The 14,925-nt window shown below is 37.4% G+C and overlaps 1 protein-coding gene across 3 annotated transcripts in view; it reads left to right on the top strand.

The window, feature by feature from the left end:
* Arhgef9 (Cdc42 guanine nucleotide exchange factor 9) overlaps window positions 1–14,925 on the top strand; it is a 138,164-nt gene that overhangs the window by 98,279 nt on the left and 24,960 nt on the right. For all 3 annotated transcript variants that reach the window (XM_028774350.1, XM_028774351.1, XM_028774352.1), the window contains exons 5-6: window positions 6,752–6,984; window positions 10,783–10,912. In XM_028774350.1, the coding sequence (XP_028630183.1) occupies window positions 6,752–6,984; window positions 10,783–10,912 (363 nt within the window). The remainder of the gene's footprint in view (window positions 1–6,751; window positions 6,985–10,782; window positions 10,913–14,925) is intronic.

Here is a 14,925-nt window from a genome sequence, read left to right as displayed (position 1 = left end):
AGTGTTTGTTTTTCTGTATCTAGATTACCTTATTCCACATTATCTTTTCTAGTTTCATCTATTTACCTGAAATTTTTATGATTTAATTTTTCCTTATAGTTGAATAATATATATATATCACTTTTATATTATCCATTCATCAGTGAAGAACATTAAGGTTATTTCCAGTTCCTAACTATCATAATCAGAGCACCAGTGAGCATGGCTGAGCAAGTATCTGTGAAGTAGGATGTCACGTCCTTTAGGTCTGAGTCATAAGGCAGATGTAATTTTAGCTTTTTGAGGACTTTCCACACAGATTCCCAGAGATGGCTGGACAGGTTTATGATAGCATCAACAGTCACTTGGGCTCCCTTTAGCCACATCCCCTCCATCCCCTCAAGCATTTCCTCTTGGTTGTTTTGTTTGTCTTTTCCATTCTTACTGGGCAAAGGTGAAATCTCCAAATGGCTTAGATTGTATTTCCTCAGTTGCTAGGGACAATGAACATTTAAAAAAAATATTTCTATTCGTTTTTTTGGTTCCTTCTTTTGAGAACTGTGTTCATTTTTGAATGGGTCATTTTTTTTCAAACCTTTGTGTTTTTTTTAGCTCTTTATATATCCTAGGTACTAACCCATTATCAGAGATATAAACAGGCAATGATTCCCATTCTGTGGGCTTCCTTTTCAGTCAGATTGTTTCCTTTTTAATTTAAATTGATTGTTTTGTTTTCAGTTGCACAGAAGTTTTTTAGTTTTATGAGGTCAATTAGAGCCTTAATTCCCTGGCAAATGGAGTCCTATTCCTACACTTAGATATCATTTAGGATATTGTTTAGGTTTTCTTCTAGCTGTTTTAGTGTTTTGAGTTTCAGTGTTTGGAAGTTTTTGTACTGGGTCATAGATGTGGCTCTAATTTCATCCTTTTATACACAGATAAACCAGTTTTCATAGCAGCATTTGTTGACGATTTTTTTCTCTAGCTTCTGTTTTTGATAGTTTTGTCCAATATTAAATGGCTGTATTCATGTATTTATCTTTTGGGTCTTCAATTTTGTTCCATTGGTCTCTATACATCTGCTTTAGTGCCTGTACTATACTGGTATGTTTTGTTGTTGTTTGTTTGTTTTTACTATGACTGTATGATACATTTGAACTCTGGAATGGTAATCACATCAGCACCGTTCTTTTAACAAAGAATTGTTTGACTATCTGGGACCCTTTGTGGTTCCATATGAATATCAAGCTATTTGTTTTCCCTATTCCTGTGAGGAATTCGATAAGAATTCTGATTGGGATTGCATGGAATATGTAAATGGCTTTTGGTAGAATAGTCATTTTCACAGTATTAATTCTATCAATCCATGGGCATGGAGTATCTTTCCATTTTCTAGTATCTTTCTCTGCCTCTTTCTTCAGAGGTTTAGAGTTTCTATCATAGAGGTCATTCACCTCCTTGGTTTAGTTTACTCCTAGACGCTTTATTTTCTATGAGGCTGTTGTAAATGGTATCTCTTTTTCTGTGTTTGTTGTTGGAGTATAGAAAATCTATGGATTTGTACAAGATGATTTTGTATCCTGTCATTTTGGTGAAATTGTTTTTATTTTGAGAAGTTTTCTGATAAATTTTTGGGGTCCCTCATGTATAATATCATGCCACCTACAAAAAAGGATTGTTTGATTTCTTCTTTTCCTATTTATATTCTTTTAATTTCCTTCTCTTATTGCTGGTTCTTTGATCACAGTATTAAAAAGGAGTGGGAATAGTGGTCATCTCTGTCTCATTCCTGACTTCAATTGGATTTTTTTATGCATTTCTGACATAGGATTATGTTGACTATGCGTTTATAATATATAAGTTAGATTATATTGAAGTTGTTCCCTCTTCTTGTTTTACTGTCCCTGAGACTTTTATCATGAAGTAATATTAGATTTAGTCAAAGGCCTCTTTGTGATGCATTTATTGTGATGATCACAGGATTTTTCTTTTCAACTCCACTTGTGTAGTTTATTATAATTATTGACTTGGATATGTTGAACCATTATTGCATCTCCAGGATAAAGCTAACTTGGCCATATTATATAATCTTTTTGATATATGTTTATATTCATTTTTAAGTATTTTATTGAGTATTTTAAGTCTATGTTTATCAGGGATATTGTACTAAAGCTTTCTTCTTGTGTCTTTATCTGGTTTGGGCTTTAGAGTGACACTGGCTTTGTAGAAGTTTGGGAGTGCTCTGGATATTTCTTGTCTTCTTAAAAAACAGTAATTTATAGTGTCAGGCCTTGGAGCCTCCCCTTGAGTTGGATCCCAATTTGGGCCTCCTTTTGCTCAGTCTCTTCTCTATTTTTGTCCCTGTAGTTCTTTTAGACAGGGGCAATTCTGGGTCAGAGTTTTGACTGTGGGATGGCAACCCCATCCCTCCACTTGATTCCATCTTTCTACTGGAGGTGGACTCTATGAGTTTCCTCTCCCCACTGTTGGGCATTTCATCTAAGGTCCTTCTGACACTATTACTGATGCTATGGTGTGCTTACAGACCTAGCATAGCTGCCCTCCAAAAGGCCCAACAAGCAGCTGACTGAGTCAGATGAAGATACTTACACCCAACCAATGGACAGAAGCTGGAGACCCCTGTGGTTGAATTAGGGAAACGCTGGAAGAAGCTGAGGAGGAAGACTACCCCATAGGAAGGCCAGCAGTCTCAACTAACCTGGACACCAGAGATCTCTCAGACACTGAGCCACCAACCAGGCAGTATACATTACCTGGTACTCAAGGCCCTGGACACAAATACAGCGGAGGACTGCCTGGTCTGGCCTCAGTGAGAGAAGATGTACCTAACCATTGAGAGACTTGAGGCCCCAGGGAGTAGGAAGGTCTGGTGGGGGTGGGGTGGGGAGTGGGATGGGGAGCTGTCTGAGGGTGGGTCAGGTTGGGGATAACAACTGAACTGTAAAAAAAAAAAGATTAAAGAATAAAAGCAAAAAAGAACAACAACAAAAAAAAACCAGAATAGTTTAAGAAGGACTGGCTGTAGATTTTTGAATGTCTGGTCTAATTCCCCTGTAAATCCATCTGGCTCTAGGACTGTTTGTAGCTGGAAGGCTTCTATTTCTGTTTCAGTCTTCTCCCTTGTTACACATCTGTTTAGGTTGTCGATCCCTCGGTTTCATTTCGGTGGATTGGCTTAATCTAGAAAGTCATGTCTTTCTTTTAGATTTTCCAACCTAATGGAATACAGGGTGTTTGGCTTTTTTGTTTTTTGATATTGCCCTACATATAATATTCTGATTTTTTTGGTGTCTGTTGTAATGTTTCCCTGTTCCGTTCTCATTTTGTTAATTTGGGTCATTGTTTTTTTTTTTTTTTCATTTGGTTAGTTGGGCCAAGGATTTATTAATTTTATTTTCTCAAAGAACCTTAATTTTGTTGATTCTTTGTATTTTTCCTAGCTTATTAATTTGTGCTGTGACTTTTATTATTTTGTGCAATCAATCAAATTTGGATTTGCTTTATACTTGTTTTTCCAAATTTTTTGTTGGGCCCTTAAGTCGTTTATTTGTGCTTTTTCTGATATTTTAGTGTAGACATTTGAAGTATAAATTTTTCCTGTAGTACTACATTTATTTGCACATCAGAGGTTTTGTTATGTTGTGTTTTCATTTTAATTTAGTTCCAGGAAATATTTTCTCCTCTTTGACCCATCCATCAATGTTGCTTAACCTGCATGTGTCTATATTTACTAAGATTTGTTTGCTATTGATTTTAAGTTTTATGGCATTATTGTCAGATAGGATACATGAAGTTATTTGAATCTTTCTGAATTTGTGAAGTTTTTTTTTGTTTTGTTTTTTGTTTTTGTCCCAGGGTGTGGTATATTTTAGAAAAAGCTCCCATGTGCTGCTGAGTAAAATGTGTATTCTTTGGTGTATGGTTGGAATATTTTGTATATTTTCATTAGTACATTTGATATAGATCATTTAATTCTGATGCTTCTATGGGGTTTTCATCTAGATGACCCTTCTATTGGATAAAGTACTCTTAATATGTAGATGTTAATCTATGTCTTTAATTCCAGTAATACACTTTTTAATGAAATTGGGTGCACCAGAGTTTGGTGAATATATATTTAGGATAGTAATGTCTTCTTGGTTAACTATTTATTTATTAGAAAGAAGTTTCCCTCTTTCTATCTTGCCATATATTAGGGTCTAGAGATTCCTGTTTGCTTCTTGGTCCTTTTTGAGTAGAATGATTTTGTCTGTTCTCTTACTCTTCTTTAAAGCTAATGTGTTTCTTATAGACAATAGATAGCTTTTGTTTTTTGATCCAGCCTATGTCTTTTGATTGGAGAATTGATGCCATTGCTATTTAGAGTTATTATTGTGCTGTGTATGTTAATTGTGGTCATTGTGTTGTTAATTTTTGGTAGGTTTTGTGTGTTTCCACACACACATGCACATGATTTTTAGTAGTGCTTTGGGTTTTAACATTTATGGTTTATATTTCTTTTAACAATCTCTTGGTTGTGTTCATTTCTTTTTTTCAGCCCAAAATATTGCTATGTGTATTTTCCTTACATTGGGTCTAATAGATTTATTTTTTCTCCTTTAAAATAATTATTTTTATTTTGTACGTATTAATGTTTTGTTCACATGTAAACATGGAGGTCAAGAGAGTGTTGGGGTCCCTGGAACTGGAGTCAGGAAGGGATGGGGCAAAGAGTGGGATTGGGGTGCATGATGTTAAGTATAATATTTAAAGCTGTTCATGTCATGACAAGTTTTTCTTTCTGTTTCAATGATGGCAGAAAGCTTTGCTGGATAAGTCTAGGTTTGTTACTGTATTCTTTTTGTACTTGAAATATTGTATTCCACGCTTTTCTGGCCTTTAAAGTTTCCCTTAAACCCTGAGCTGTTATTCTGATGTGCTTTCCTTTTTATATGGCTACTGTTTTGAATATTTTTTCTTTATTCTGTACACTTAGGTTTTAGCTATTGCAGACCATGGGGATTTTTTCTCTTATGTTTTTGTCTATCTGATGTTTTGTGTACTTCTTAGATCTGTAAGAGTATGATTTTCCTTAATACAGGGAAGCTTTCTTCTATGGCATCTATTCTTCTTTCTCATCTTATAATTGATTGAGAGGTGTCTGTAGGTTAGTGGTAGGAATGAGAAGTCCTGTCTTAACACTTACAGGTTGAGGAAGTTTCAGTCATTGGTGGTCTAACTAGCCCAGAGCATTGGATGTAGGACCAAACTACACTAGGGCCTTGGAGAGGGTGTGTGGTGGGGACATCAGGCAGACTAACCCATCTAGGCTCTGGAGAGGCTAATTCTTACAGTTTTAAAGATATACAAAAAGTATTCTTTTGTAGAATGTTGATTTAGTTGTTTGTTTTATGTTTTGAACAAATTCTACTAACATGTGGTTTTCTCTTGATCACAGGCCCTTGTTACAATAGATACCTTACTTGTAATCATTCAGCTTCAATTCTGATTCTTGACATTTAGCTTTACAAACAGGAATCAGATATACCTGACAAAAATATATTTTAGGAGAAAGATAATCCCATGCCATTAGTTATTTATTAAATGTCTTGGCCATTTTTAGTTTCTTCTTTTGGTACTCAGATCAAATCTATCAGAAAGTCTACTGAGTTCCTTCTCAGCTTGTATTCCTAATGCAAATATTCCTTGCTGTTTGCCCTTGGCCATTGTTATCCACAGTATCTTTTAATATTTTTTTTTATTTTCTGTACTTTTATTTATTCATTTATTTATTTATTCAAAATTTTATAAACTTGGCCAAAATAGTTTAAAGAATTTTAAGCAACAGCAATATACTACTTGCAAGTAAGAAAGTGTTCAAATAACAACAAAAACTTACTATTCTTCCATTATACAAAATCGTGATTCTGATTTCCTCATTAAGAAAATATTTTTCTACTCATTCTTCATGTGATATATATATATATATGTATGATGTTTTATTTACATTTCATGTTATCCCCTGTCTGCTCCCCCCCTCCCCTCCCCCCCCTATCCCCTCACCCCTTCTCCTGCTTCTCTGCAGATGTACCCCTACCTACCCCTCCACTCCCACCTCCCCACCCTCAAATTCCCACCCCCTGGGGCGTCCAGCCTTCATGAGACCAAGGATCTCTTCTCCCACCTATGCCCGACAGGGCCCTCCACCTTTATATATACAGCTGAAGCCCTGGATCCCTCCCTAAGTGCTCCCAGGCTGGTGGTTAGAACCCTGGGAGCTGTGGTTGGTTGGTATTGTTGCTCTCCTCATGGGGCCACAAACCCTTTCAGCTCCAATGGTCTTCACTCTAACTCCTCCATTGGGAACCCCATGATCAGTTCAATGGCTAGTTGTGAGCATCTGCCTCTGAATATGTCAGACTCTTGCAGACCTCTGAGGAGACATCCATATCAGGCTCTTATCAGCATGCACTTCCTGACTTCCACATCAGCATCTACCTTTGGTGACTGCAGATGGGATGGATACTCAGGTGGAATGGTCTTCAGACGGCCCCTCTTTCAGTTTCTGTTCCTCACTTTGTCTCCATATTTGCTCCCTTGAGTATTTTGTTGCTCCCTCTAAGAAGGACCGAAGCACCCCCACTTGGTCTTCCTTCGACTCAAAAACTGTCATTGCCTTAGTATCTTTACATATGACGATTTGTCTTTCTATTATTTTAAGGCTTCTTTTGGGATCTCAGAGCCTTTATTTTTCATCTTCTTTCTTCCACAGCAAGACGGATTCTGGATATACTCTGAATATTGTAACAACCACCTGGATGCCTGCATGGAACTCTCCAAGCTGATGAAGGACAGCCGCTATCAGCACTTCTTTGAGGCCTGCCGCCTCTTGCAACAGATGATTGACATTGCTATCGATGGTTTTCTTTTGACACCAGTACAGAAGATCTGCAAATACCCCTTACAATTGGCCGAGCTCCTAAAGTATACTGCCCAAGACCACAGGTAAGGTGTTTTAAGGACACAGAAGGAAATAGCTTTTAAATATTGCCACCATTTATATAGTTTTAGTATTGCCATCAATATATAGTTTTTTTTTTCTGTTCCTGAGCTATGGTTACTTTATCTGTAAAGTAGGATATATTCCTGCTTACTTCACAAGCCCTAAAAAGTTGCTTATAAAGTTGTGAGCTAGTCTGCACACAGAGTCACATACATGATCTTATATGTAACTTATACCCCACCTCCATGGACTACAGCTTACAGCTTGGCTTTTAATACTAAAATTAGCCTCATGAAACAACCTTGACAGAGTAAGTGCTTAACCATTTTTCCATTATGTTTGGAAGACTCAGATGTCCTTCTAATATCCTTCCTAACTAGTACCAATCCTACATTCTTTCAATAAAGCTAACTCCCTTGTTTGCTTACTTAGCTCTTCTATGATTTCTTTACCCCCCTCACTGTACATTGTATATAGATTTACAATATAATTGAGGGAAAACAGATTGAGACTTTCCTTGAAGGTTTTTGTTTCTTTAATTTTTAAGTATTTTTCTTTCTTTTGTCTTCCTCCTCCTCTTCTTCTTCCTCCTCCTCCTTCATTGAGACTGGGCCAAACTATGTATTTCTGCTTAAACTGTAACTCATTACGTAGCTAGACCAAGCTGGTCTCTAGCTATTACATACCTGTCTCCTGAGTGCTAGGACTAAAGGCATGTGCCCTTACACTCCACAGTTCTTAAATATTTTCAAGGGAAATAACCCAACAAGGGCTATGAAGGCTATGTCTTTGAGTGGAAGTGATGTATTTCATCTCTTGGCAGTATGGTATGTGCTAAAAGTCATCCCCATTGATGGTGATGGCTTACAGTTAGTTAATCAACCTCAGTGTTTCACATATCTTATCTTGCAACTTAAGAGACTCAGGATATTTCTAGCTTGTCTTTATTTGGTATGAAATTTCTGACTTTGGACTTGTTGGTTTAACTCTTAGCACTCATTCTTATAAGAAGAAATAAATCCCTTGCTCAGGTTCCCTAGCTTTCATCCTGATATATTTTTAAATAAAATATAATCACGTAATTGTCCTACTCTATCTCCTCCCCCTTACCCTTCTTACGTCTTTTCCCATGCTCCGACATGGCCCCTTCTTCATTTACAATTCTTGTTATATATGCATATAAATGAATACAACCTACTGAATCCATTCTGTGTTTGTTGCCTGAATATGTGTTTCTAGGGATGACCATTTGGTGTTGGATAACCAATCTGGAGGCTTATCCCTTCATCATCTATTTGCAATATTGAAGGCTCATGGTCACTGATTATTTAGCAACTTCTACATCAACTTCCAATATTTCCTTATTAGACATTTACCACTTAACTGAAGGATACTTGGTCTCTTGACTGTGGGCTAAAGACAGACAGGAGTAGCAATATGTCCAAGGAAGAAGAGGATAAAGACAAAAGACAAAGCCATAGAAAACCTGTTTTTCAGGTCTCAGGAAGCTATATTAAGATGCCTCAAACAAGTTGTAGGCAAATGGAAGATAGAAATGTCTGAAATGAGATAGCCAGAGTGGTCTCTAAGGTAGAAGACTGGATGAAAAAATTATAGACTGTAAATGAAATTCTGTTTGCTTATGAAAGTATGGCATAATTGCTCCTTACCTAAATTAAAACGAAGAAAGGAAATATTTAACAGGATGGTTAGTTGATATGTTTAAGACTAGAAAATCTTGGTTCCATTGCTCCCAGTAATGAGTGGTAGCCAACCATCATAGCCATTTTCTTCTTGTTGTATTCACTTTTAAAGCTAGTGGTACAGGTCAGATATGAAAGCATCCATTCTTGAACCACTGTAAGAAAAGACAGCCAGCTAAAATGGCAAGACTAACAGTTATAGGACAGTCACGATTGCCTAATACTTGTGGTCAGGAAGAGGACTTTCTTATCACCAATGTCCAATTGAATGTCATGTTTGTGATGGCCTTGGAGGATTAAGATAATAACAATACAACTGAGGAACTAAATTTTTTTTAGTTTATTGAAGTTTAATTAAATGTGACTATAGTACCATTCTGGATGGGATAATTCTATGATTACCTCTCAGAAAGTGGATTAAAATACTGGTACCCTCAAATCAATAAAAGGAAAGACACAGGGGTTAGGGAACTGGGCCAGAAGAACTGCAGTACTTATTTCTGTCATTACTGCCGTTACTGTCATTACAGTTCTGTCTAACTAGCTCAGTCAGTCTTGTCAGGGAGAAACACTGACAATGTTAGCGAGCTAACAGATCATCCATAGAGAGGAACAAACAATGTGACAGGATGCACAATGTGGCAAGATACATAATGTGACAGTGGGAACAAACATGAAGTTTTACAGGTGAATCTGAGCAATCAACAGCTCAAGAATCGGTTGAGAAATACAGCTTCTAGAAAGCAGGTTTTGAAGAGACTTAGAAAGTGTAATTAGTCCGTAATGCACTCAATATGGTTGATTCATCATAATACCAGAAAACATTTTAAGGTTCAAAATACGAATACTTCTAGCTTTCTTGATAAAGAGTAAATTGGTTAAGAGATTAAGTCTGTTACTACAGTGGATCAAATGCAATAGTGTTTGAGGTCTACAGTTCTGGAATATGTGCAAGGTACTGACTAGAGTCATGGATGGTACCTAAGAGGAGGTATTGCATGGTATCTGTCCTGTCCTCCTCTCCTTTGGCTTGTTTCATTACCCCATTCTCTAATACATTAACAACAAGGAAACGACATTTTTGCATCCTTTTCTCACAGCTATTTTTCCAGTCAGTGCTGGGAGAGTAAAAAGGCTACAAACACAAGGTAGTTTAGCTTTGCTGAGATACTAATACTAAGCTGTAATGAATCTTACTGCCTTCTCGGGTCATCCTGTCTGTGTCAAATGGCTGGACTCTCACTTTCAGTCTGCCTTTCATAATAGCTAATCAATTGGAAATCAGGTCAGACAAGCAGACAAAATTGGGTAGAATGATATGACTCTCAACACAGAAATTATCAAATGTTTTCAGAAGCTGGGATGTAGGTTGTACTTTTCAGAACAGGAGTTCTGTGGGAGGCATCCTGTATTATATCTACCACAAGAGAAATGCTTAATACTTATGTACTTAATCTTATGGATTAAGAGTAAAACAATATGTATGGGTGATTCTGTTTATTTATTAAACCCATCAATAAATTCTGCTAAAATTCTCCCCATTGTCTTCATGAGAAAATTGAACCAGGTGCGAGTGACACTTGCTAAAGACAACACTGCTAGTTAGTGATGAAACTGGATGTGAACTCAGAGTCTGGCTTCAAATTCTGTGTTCTCGTGCATTATGCTATACTGATCTCATTGTACCAGAGGAAAACTAGCACTATTATTCCTTGGTGACCATGCTGATGGTGACTCCTTAGAAATACAGATAGACGAGATGACTAGGATGGCTGGACTATACCATGTATAATGCTTCTGTCTTGTTCCTTGTCTGGTTTTACCAGAAAAGACACAAATAGAGAGATATAAAATTTAAAGAGGTCTATTCCCCTGTGAAGAGTTTACATGTAAGATAGCAATAAGGCTGGTATGATTTCTATATGAACGTAAGTCACATAGTCATCCAAAAAAAGGACTGGGAATGTTGGTATTCTCTAGATGATGTGAATTACTATCTGATAATCCAGACTCTTACTAAGGAGGAAGAATAGAATGGATTTAGGAGTGACGTATTACACATTGGTTCATCCACATTTCACTCTTATTTCTTCACAGTGATTACAGATATGTCGCAGCTGCTTTAGCTGTCATGAGAAATGTGACTCAGCAGATCAATGAACGCAAGCGACGCCTGGAGAATATTGACAAGATCGCTCAATGGCAGGCCTCTGTCCTAGACTGGGAGGTAGGCCCTTTATCAACAAGGGTTTGGGGAGGCCCCACTTGCTTGTTGAACAAGCTATAACTAGCATCCTGGCCAAGCTATGTTTTCATCATTATTCTAAAAATATTCTGTCAGCTAGTCATCCCAGTGTGGACACCCACAGTTTCTTTGAACTTAGAGAGGAAGTGACTGAAATCATGAAGCTTTCCTTGCCAAATGCCACAAACTAGGAGTGATAACTCTTCTTACTCATCTCTCAGGCCCAGGTTGTGTGACCTGATAGCATGTAGGCTGACATAACCAAGATGCAAAATGCCAGCAGGAAGGAAATGGCATTTAAAAACTTTGTGATGAGAGTAGAGAAGTAGATCCAATACCTTTCTGTATAGGCCTCAACTCAGGTAGAAGTTTCTGTGTTTAAATAACAATATTTCTTTTAACATCTTAAATTGTTTGGTCTATCCCAAGGTGACTGTTGTGAATGTTAACAAAGAGTTGGTCAATGTTCAGACAGTTTTTTTCTTCTATTCTTCCTAACGTGGATGATTTAAAAACACCATACTAATCATCAGTTGACACAGTTTTATTATTTGATAGATAATGTCTTCTAAGGGTAGAATACCAGTGATACCTTAAGATATAAAAAAAATGCAATATATATGTAAACAAAGAGGGGAAGAGGGCATATTTACATATTTTTACATATTTACATATATTTAAACCCTCTTGCTTATAAGGAGAAGCTATCACTGGCCCAAACGTACAAGAAAGTAATGGTTTTTCCTTTCTTTGTGTGTTTTTTTTCCTTTGTTCGTGCCTATCAACAGAGACACCCTGAAACATTTTTTGGCAAGACTCTTTCTGTACTGTTTGCAGGCTTCCTAGTAAAGAAAGGTGCCTAGAAGCAACTGAATTCCTATTTTTTACAACATTTTTTTCTTTCCCTGAAATTTTTCCCCTTTTAAGTTTTTATGTGTGGTCTGAGTCTCCAGTCATTGGAGAGGTGAAAAGTTTGAAACTGTTTGGCCTACCCAAAGAGCTTTAAAAAAAATAAAACAACCTCCATAGCTTTAAGCTGTGGTTTAAGAAATCAGCACCTGAGAAGTCACTTACTGTCCCATCTGAAGTTATTTCCTGTTCTATTTCTTGCATGGAGGAAGGGACTCGTTGAATGGACACATAAAGTTCATTCTGATAGTGTTTCTGGAGTTGAGGATGAAGAACAAAGAGAGGATGGAAGAGGCAGGAGATCTCAGTCAGAGACTACCTTAGGGAAGCCTGGTAAATAAGGAAGCCAGCAGTGCTTCCCCATCTGGGCCACTCCTCTACGCCTCAGATGTGTGAACAAATAAGGGAGCTGTCAAAAAACATCCTTGTGATGATTTCAGCTTTATTCCTCGTATTGAAAACTAGCAGTCACAGGAGAAACCTTCAGAACCTATTTTCCCTTGAACAGGGAAAGGTAGGATGGGTGACATGTAGACAGATATTGTCTTGGTAAGTTAGACTATTGGACTAGAGAATAAAAACTCTTGCCTTAAATCAGTGTCTGTCTTTTTTCTCCTCATTTTTTCCTCATGAATATTCAGATTTCTTTACCTAACTCTAGTTACCATTCCAGTCACCTGCCATGTCCTATGGAGACTACTTTACCCCTCATAAATCCTAAAAAGTATGGAGATAAGTCAAATTGTCATGTAGTCCTTAACGAGATTATAGCTTACAGCAGTTTAGATTAGAAGGGAAGGGAGCCTGTTTCCAAGGACTGTAGTTTCTGGAAATTTTCCATTTCTGAGTTCTGTGGTCCAGAGATTTGGATGAGCTGTCACTTCACTCTCTTTCACCTTAAATCATTTTAAATAAAGAGAAATGGAACATATCCCCGATAGCTTCTCTTCAGCTTTTTTTCCTCCTGAAGATTTTCAGAAAGTGCTCGTGTTTGTACCTCATGTTTGGGAACTAAATCATGTCGTCATAATTTTCTCTTTATGGTATCCCTCCCTTTCTTGCCTGCTTGTTTAATATGTAATATTCTATTCTGGCTTACCATTGGATGGTATAGTCCAAAGAAACTGGAAGAAAAATAAAAATCAACAAAACAGTATGATGGATACAGAAAAGGTATCCATTTAAAAGTGAAGATGAATAAATAAAGTATACTCCTTGGTCCAGAAGATTAAACATAGGTGCAGGTAGATTTGTTACTTCTTTACACTTACTGACGTAAGTTGACTCAGATACCATTGAAGATTAAACTGGTTAAAAAGGATGACATTTTTTTTTTTTGGCCATTCTTTCAGGACTGCTCAACCTTTTTGACATTAAAACCTGACATTTTTCATCAACAAATATATTGGGTCTCATTGATAGCTATCCTTGGAAGCCTGCAGCTTATGGGCCACAGGTTAGATTAGCTATGCCTGTCAGGCCATTCAGGCCACAGCTCCAATACCAATTATCCTGTAATCAGGTAAATGAAGCTGAAAAAATGGGTTAAGTTATAATTAATTAGAATGAAATGAAGTCTGTTCCTTGAGACTTTGGCTTCACAAAAGAAATATGAAAAACTGGCAGGAAAGCTCTGGGTAGGGTTTAATGGTCATTATTTCTATATTAACCATTCATGTATTCACTAACAGGTTGTTTGTTGAATACTTACTCAGTATCAGGCTTCATTCTGAGTTCTAGAGATGTGTTAAGTGATGGAACTAGGTTTCCATACTTTATGTTTCAGTAGGGAAGAAAAAGAACACATAAGAATTTTATCATCAGCTATGGATAGGGAATATGGAGAAAAGAAAGTATTATATTAGGCTAAAGTAATATAAGAATTACCAAAGGGAAAAAAGACCTGAAGGTGATGAAGGAGAAAACTCATGTGGCTTTTTTTGTGGCAGAGCATTTAAGGTGGAAGGAAGCCCCTGAAATACCAGATTTAATGTTCTAAGCAAAAGGAAGAAGCCAATGTCACTGGGGAAAAAGCAGAAGATTGTATGTGAAAAATGGGAGGTCAGATTATATATCCTTACAGAGCTTTGGTTTTAAGTTTGGGTGGAAGGCACTGGAGGATTTTGAGCAAATATATGACATTAGGAGACTTGCTTTTTGAACGGCCCCTCTTTGTCTGGCCCTTGTCAGCCATTACAGAATCTGAGATGAATCAGACATAGCCTTATTCATCCAGAGCAGGCACATAGGAAAGTGAGAAGTTTGCAATAAATGCTGGAAGAATGTAGAAATCCATAAAGGGAGTGGAAATGGATTGCATTTTGTGGGGCAAGATAAAGAGATGTATGGTGCAAGTGAGGCAGAGAAGACAAGAATGCAAGCTCTAAACAGTGAGAGCATCCTTTCCCTTATGTAAACTTACTATTTCCCTCACACAAACATATTTGGTACTTTCAAGTAGTCATGTAGAGTAGATCAAACAGGACCTGCGTAAACCCCTTCCGAGGGACACAGAGTAAGTTAACACAGTCATTTTAACAGACTCATCTCACTAACTTTCCAGTATAGCAAATTGTTCTGATAGACAAGGTACTATCATTCGATTACAGTCTTGTAGTTAGCCACATGGGATTCTGAGCTTGGTTGTAACTTTATTTTTTTTTTCAACGTCTACTTTAATGGTGGTTCTTAAACACTTTAACCTCACTTCTAGTCTACCACCCACAGCGGTGGTGGAAAAGAAAGGATATGGGGGATGTGGGCCTGTTTAGAAAGTGATCTTTGGAGCAAATCTTATCTGTGTTGTCAGGAAATCAGCAGTTCAGGTCACAGGAGTCAGCAGTGGCAGCTCGATCCACTTGTAAACACTTCACGGATACATCAGCAGTTTAGTTCACTAGAGTCCAGATAGGAAACAGGAATCAGCAGCGCTGTCACAACCTCACAGAGACAGCCAGGCTTTAGCCTCAGCACAATTCAGCAGGAGGAACCAGGGCCAACAGGAACACCAGGAGTAGTTCTCCATTGTGCTTCTCTCACTGAAGGGAAGATCACCAAAGAGGCAAGACAAACAAGCTTTACACAGC

This window comes from Grammomys surdaster, unplaced genomic scaffold (genome assembly GCF_004785775.1).
Source record: "Grammomys surdaster isolate TR1022 unplaced genomic scaffold, NIH_TR_1.0 240, whole genome shotgun sequence".
Classification (NCBI taxonomy): Eukaryota; Metazoa; Chordata; class Mammalia; order Rodentia; family Muridae; genus Grammomys; species Grammomys surdaster.
The sequence above is the reverse complement of the archived record's forward strand: the minus strand, read 5'-3'. Positions and strand labels throughout refer to the sequence as shown.